General features: G+C 32.0%; 1 protein-coding gene across 1 annotated transcript; it reads right to left on the bottom strand.

The window, feature by feature from the left end:
- Positions 1–2,129: 2,129 nt before the first annotated feature.
- On the bottom strand, positions 2,130–3,832 carry LOC107955453 (cytochrome P450 94A1). The gene has a single exon (XM_016891246.2). The coding sequence runs from the start codon at positions 3,821–3,823 to the stop codon at positions 2,300–2,302; it is 1,524 nt and encodes a 507-aa protein (XP_016746735.2). The 5' UTR covers positions 3,824–3,832; the 3' UTR covers positions 2,130–2,299.
- Between the last annotated feature and the right edge of the window lie 3,175 nt (positions 3,833–7,007).

Raw genomic sequence — 7,007 nt, 5'->3', positions numbered from 1 at the left:
AAATTTTGGCGACTAGTCCCTGTCCTCTGCGCCTACATTCAATCAAATCATTTTTTTTGTTTTCTTTAAGTGCTTTCAAATTACCCCGGAAATTTGCGCCCAGACCCCTCCTTCCTTACCCACGTGTGCATTTTGGTCCCCTTGTCTCCTTTTGTTCTGTTTTCACCCAAGAATTTCATTTTTTAATTCAATTAAGCCCTATTTTGTTTATTTTAGACACTTTTATCACAAAATTATTTTTTTTGGTATTATTATTAATCTATTATTACTATTTTATTTTTTTACTATCATTTTTTAAAATTATTTTCTTATTATTTATTATATTTTTTACACTATTATTTATTATACTTATTATATCATTTTCATTATTTTTTTTATTTATTTTCATTTAATTTAATTAATTAGAGTTATGTTTCACATTATTATATTATTTATTTATTTGTATATTTGTTATATGCTTCGTGTATATATATATATATTTAAAATAAAACTAATTATTTTATGTATAAATTGTCATTATATGTATTACATTACTTGTTATATTATTTTTGTTTTTACTAATAATCATTTTTTCTGTACTATTTCTTTTTATATACATATTTTATAATAATTTTAAATATAGTTTATTACTTATTATATTTTATTTATCATATTTTATTTATTATTTTTTTACCGTTTACTATTATTTTACTATTATTATTTATAATTTTTATATGTATATATTTTTCGCTAAAGTATTTTCAATATAATTATTAATAGACCTACTATATTATTTTTATATACCATAGTTTTTTTTATCGAATATTTTTTATACTAAATTATTATTATTTATTACTTTTCACTTTCACTAATTTAGCATTGTTAATTTAACTTTACTATTATCACTATATATATACATCATCATTCAACATATCATTTTCACTTCTATTATGCATTTTCGTATCGTTAATATCTTTATTGCTAAGTTTGTTATGTTATTATATTTATTACTATTGTTATAATTATTGTTGATTTTCCTTATATTTACTATATTCTAGGTATTAATATATACACTGTCAAGTTTATTATTATACTGCTATTTTCATATCGCATGTCATCATTTTTTTTTGAGTTTCAACAGCCTCAAATTCATTTTATTCAAAGATTTATCCTCGATTGTTTTCAAAATAAAGGCAATATTCGATATCTGGGATCTTCGGGAAGGTTGTGCCCTAACTTACTGAGTACCAATTTTCCTCGTTGAACCTAAATAATTGAGTACCCTTCTTAAATCTAATTGTATGAGGTTCAAATAAAAACCTATTCTTGAAATTCGGGACGTTGCACCCTAACTTACTGGGTGTGGCATCGCATTATATTGAAGGTAGTGATTTCCAAAATCAAGGCAACCTTCGATATTTGGGAGTTCTGAGAGATTAAGCTCTAACTTATTGAGTTCTAATTTTTCATGAGTCCCGGAGGACCGAATATCCTTCTCTCGAACTTTCATACATGAATTTTAAAAATCGAAGACCAACTTAGTCCCGAAGGTTTGAAATGTTGGACCCTAACTTACTGGGTATGGCATTCTCTCCTTCGAAATGGGTAGGTCTTTACATTTTATTCGAATAATTTCGATTTTCTTTCAAATAAAAGGATCGTACTCTAAAATCTTTTCAAATTTCAACATCAAGATATCAACTAATCAAATAGGTACCAATTTTTGGGCGTTACGAGGGTGCTAATCCTTCCTCGTACGTAACCGACTCCCGAGCCTATTTTCTCAAACTTAGCAGACCAAAAAGAATTATTGTTTTAATAGGTCCAGATGTTTTATTAAAACGATTGATTTTAAGGTGGCCCAATCTCACCTTGAAATAGATTGGTGGCGACTCCATTTACATTTTTAAAGTCGATCCACGTTTTTCAAAACTTAAAAATGGTTTCGAAAAATACAGTTATCCTTTATCAATATATATGGTTGCATGTATGTTTATATGTCACTTTATTAGTTAAAGAAATCCCGTTGATTGATAGTTAAGTTGAATTGTTTGGATAACTTTCTTTTAATTTTCTTTTACATAAACTTGTATATAAGTTAAAATATTTTAATTTAAGATTATTAAATTATAGTTCGATTAATATTGATATTGTTATTAATATAGAAAAATATAAATTTAAATGTATATTTTTATTTAAATGTTGAAAAGGATTATAAATAATTTTATCCAAATTTTAGCTATTATGACAATTGGAACAAAACGACGTAAAACAAAATAATTGAAATCAGTGATTGGCACATTAAACATGACGCTTTAGCTCAATCGAGATCTTCCCTTTCCTCCATCCTGACTGGGAACCCACCTTTCATCTTCGATGTTAGATAAACAATTAACGAAGGCTCAAACCCATCCTCCACTGCCGGCACCACCTTGAACTGCCTTAGAACGCCACTCACCACCCTTTTCATCTGCAAGAACGCCATCTCCTTCCCCAAACAAACCCTGGGTCCCGCCTGGAACACTGGGTAAGTATATGGATCTCTCCCCACAAAGCTCCATTTCCCCGCCTCATCTCTCTGCAACCATCTTTCTGGCTTGAACTCTGCCCAATCCGATCCCCATATCTTCTCCATCCTCCCCATCGCGTAAGGATGATACGTCACCACCGTTCCTTTCTTCACAACCGTCCCGTCCGGTAAAATATCGTCGTCCACCTCCGTTTTGCCGTCCAATGGGACTGGAGGGTACAGTCTCATGCACTCGCAAAGAGCAGCGTGTGTGTAAACCATGTCTTTAACTTCCTCAAACACCGGCATACCGGATTTCCCTTTGATTTCTTTGAGAATCTCCTTTTCAACTTCAGGGTTCTTGTGTAATAACCAGAAAAACCACGTCAAAGCAGCCGATGTTGTGTCACGGCCGGCAAGTATGAAGCTGATGACAATATCCGTCGCGAAATTCTCGTCCGTATGGCCTGAGGTCAAGAACCTCGACAACAGATCAACAGATTCCAAAGACGAATTATCAGCCAGCTCCTGTTTCTTTTCCTTTACAATCTTCCTCGCGAAATCACGAACTTGAGTGACCGCAGTATGGAATCTTTTCTCCGATCCCACATTGAAAAATCGCTTGATTTTCCAAGCTATGCTAAGAAAAGCACGAAACCTTTTGCTACTTGTATCAGTAGCATCTTCAAACGCTTCAGCAAACTGCGCCGACGGTAAAGAAGGCAAAAGACAGGCAGGGTCAAACCCAAAAGCGATCTTACAAACGTTGTCAAAAGCGAATCTCTGAAGAATCTCTTGCAAGTCAAGCACGGACTTATCGACAACAGCATCAGATAACATCGGAATCAAACGGTCGTGAAGCTCGGTATCAGCCACGGTTTGCACGAATTTACGAAGCGACTTGGTGTTGAACTCGTGGCTAGAAACTTGTCTCTGGAACTTCCAAGACTCGCCATCGACGTTGAAGATGCCGTGGCCGAGAAAATCGAAGAGAACATCCCTGGAGAAAGGGCCCTTATGGTAGTTGAAGAAATGGGTCTTGAGCATGTGCTGGACATTGGCGGGGTTGGCAGTGAAAATCTGGCGGCTACCAAATAAGTTGTGGAGGGTGAAAGTTGCAGAGGGCGAACTCTGGAGGATTTCGGTAGTCCATTGCACACGGTTTTCTCGATTGGATTTGATAGCAAAATAGGAACCGATTATTGGGTAAGATTTGGGGATATTTGGAGGAGATGAGGCTGATTTCTGGGATTTCGACGTTCTTCTGATGATGGTTAAGATTAAAAACGGGAGAGCGAAAAGCAACAAGGAAGTAAACAGCTGAGTAAACATCATGATGCTAATGACTTTGAGGTTTCGCTTCATCATGGATTCCCCAAATATATAGACGAAAAAACGTGTTGTACGGATTATCTGGAATCCAATTTTCTTAATTAAAAAAAAATATCCAAAGACGGTAAATTATAGAAAGATTTAGAAAGAAAATAATATTTAGTAACTTTACTACTTTTTTCTCTTTAAATTAAAAATTTAAAAAATTATATAAAATTCAATAAATAAAAAATTATGACCTCAATAAAATCCATGGACCAAATTGAAAAACATCTATCGGATCAAAATAAATTGAAAAACAATTCTTCTAGGCGATTCATATGTCTATTTACTAGCACTTAACTAATATTTATTATTTTATAAAGTTTTTTTAAATAATTTCTAACTTATATTTAACCCCAAACAATATAATATGTCACTTTGCAATGGTTTTATATAATAGTAGGTTTGATTAGTTGGTGCATGCAAATATTAATTAAATAATAATTATAGTTAATTATATATTTTATGAAAATACAACAACACATTCATCCAGCATATTAAATAATTGCTTTCATATTTAATAATTAAAAACGTGTAGGATCTCAACAGTTGTTATGGTTTTTTTTAGAAGGAATTTCGTCATGGATGAGTGAAGGTGAGGAATAAAAAGAAAAAAAGACAACAAATTAGATTTCAAAACATGGGTGTAAATGTAAATTATAAAAAAATTTAAGTTCGGATTGAAAATTATCGAGCTTGGTAATATTTGACTTAGGGCTAATTTAACATTATTTTTAAAAAATACTTTTAAAATGTGATATGATTTTAAAATTTAAGTATTTAATATTATTGTAGAAAAGTACTTTTGATAAATAAAATATTTATTTTAAACATTATGTTATAAAATAATAAATATATATTTAAATAATGTTTAAATTTATTAATATTATGATATCTGATTAAGAATATAAAAATCATTTATTATAATTTGTGCAATGATTAGATAGTCTTCAAATTTTGATTTTGAGAAGGGAATTTTATTTTATTAACAACCTGTTGACCCCTAAAAGAAGTGTGAACATGTATTATTTTAATATCAAGGTGGCCAATGATATTATAAACATAAGCAAAGACGTACCATCACTTTTAATGCCATTGCCAAATGCATAAACCGCTAAGGCAAAAACCCAGTATTTTTCTTGGTTTATCTTCTAGACTTTGATTTTTTTTAGTGACGTGATCGAATAAAGGAGTGAGACGTACAAAATAAAACTTAAGAGAGCGATACGTTAATTACTCTATTTTTTTTTAAAGAAAAGTAAATATTTAGGGAATGATTAGAATTTATAAAAGAAATAGTTAGAGATTTGAGTTTTAGTTTGATTGGTATAAGTATTATTTTTAATGTAAGAGAGTGTGAGTTTACGGGCGAATCTAAGGGAGTTGGCAAGGGCCCGATCCCCTAAAATAGATTTTTTTTTATTTTGGCTCTTTAAATTTTTTAAAATATTAAATTAATCAAGGTAAAATTACACTTTAGCTCCTCTAAAAATAACAAAATTTTGATTTAACCTTTTAAAAATTATAATTTAATTTCGCCCGTTCAAATGCCCTAAAACCAGGGAGACTGGCGAGGACCCTGACTCTCTTTAAAATAAAAATTTTTCTATTTAGACCTTTTAAAATTTTAAAAATTCTAAATTAGTAAAGGTAAAATTACACTTTGACCTCCCCTAAAAATAATAAAATTTTCATTCAATCTTTTAAAAATTACAATTTAATTTTAACCCCTCCTGACTTCGCCTCGCCTCTGGTGAAATATATTATTATTTTTTATTTATAGTTTGAAATTGAATTATAGGTAATTTTAAACAAAATTTATAATGAAACTATTTTGACATATGTTTTAATTTAGGCTCTGTTTGATTGGTGGAAAATATTTTCCGGAAAATATTTTACGGATTTTCCAGTGTTTGATTGGTGTAAAATGAAATCCTAAGGGAAAATGTTTTACAAACACAGGTAAAAAAGGCCCCAATTTATGGAAAACGTCTTACCGATTTGGAATCAGTAAGACATTTTCTGGAATTTCCAGCGTTCTCCCTTCTCTACACCCTCGTTCTCCCTTTCATTCTCCCTTCTCCTCTCTACACCGATCTGGTTTCGTTCTCCCTTCTCCCTTTCGTTCTCCTTTGATCTGGTTTCGGGCTCCTTTTCCCCCCTTGATTTCTTCTTCCTTTTATAAATTAATTTGGGGATTTTCTGCTTGTTTTTGTCTGAGATCTCTTGCTTGGGTTTTCTGCTAGTTTGGCTGTGGTGTTTGGCTTGTCTTGAGCAGACTTTCTTCGCAGACTTGCTTTAGAAAGGTATATTTTCTTGTCCATAGTTTTGTGAATCGGTTTCTGGGTTAGTTCCTTTATGTTATTGGTTTCTTGTCCATAGTTTTGTGAATCGGTTTCTTGTCCATAGTTAGAAAGATTTTGTCCCCTGTTTATGCTGAATGTCACCTCTGCTCTCACTGATCTGTGCCTACAGTCTTCTGTAGTTACCACTGTATCGTTGGTCGCAGCTTAGATTTTAATCCATGCTTTTGATGTTCTAACAGCATCAAATGTAGTCAAATGTAGTTTAATCCATGGTTTTGTCGTTGGTCGCAGTTTATTACTTATCTAGTTAGAAGTTAAATTTGTTAGCATTTGATGCTAGAGAAAATGGCTTCCTTTGATACTGGCAGTCCTATAGACCATGTGCTGTAATAAGAGGACATAAACTCCAAGGGTTTTTGTTGATAAGAGCCTGCAACTCATTGTAAACAACACCTTGCAAATGAAAATGAGTCATAGCCTCATAAACATAAGTAGGAGTAGAATCTGACAGACAAACTACCTTGGTTCTTTCATATGATTTATTTCTTTACATGTTGGCGTAGGCAATTAAGAACCTTGTTCTTGGAAGACAGCTCAATTATTGAGAAATATGGTCGATGGATTCATGAGATTGCGATGAATAATTCAGTTCTTGAGACTTTAAACTTTTACATGACGGATCTTGTAAAAGTTGGTTTTGAAGATCTCCAACTTATTGCCAGAAATTGTCGTAATTTGGTCTCTGTGAAAATTAGTGATTGTGAAATTTTAGATCTCGTCGGTTTCTTTCATGCTGCTGCTGTTTTAGAAGAATTCAACGGTGGTTCTTTCTACAACCA

The sequence above is a fragment of the Gossypium hirsutum genome, chromosome A07 (genome assembly GCF_007990345.1).
Source record: "Gossypium hirsutum isolate 1008001.06 chromosome A07, Gossypium_hirsutum_v2.1, whole genome shotgun sequence".
In the NCBI taxonomy this organism is placed as follows: Eukaryota; Viridiplantae; Streptophyta; class Magnoliopsida; order Malvales; family Malvaceae; genus Gossypium; species Gossypium hirsutum.
The sequence above is the reverse complement of the archived record's forward strand: the minus strand, read 5'-3'. Positions and strand labels throughout refer to the sequence as shown.

Coding starts and splice junctions, on each gene's coding strand:
- LOC107955453 (XM_016891246.2), bottom strand. CDS start 3,823: ATGATGTTTACTCAGCTGTTTACTTCCTTGTTGCTTTTCGCTCTCCCG.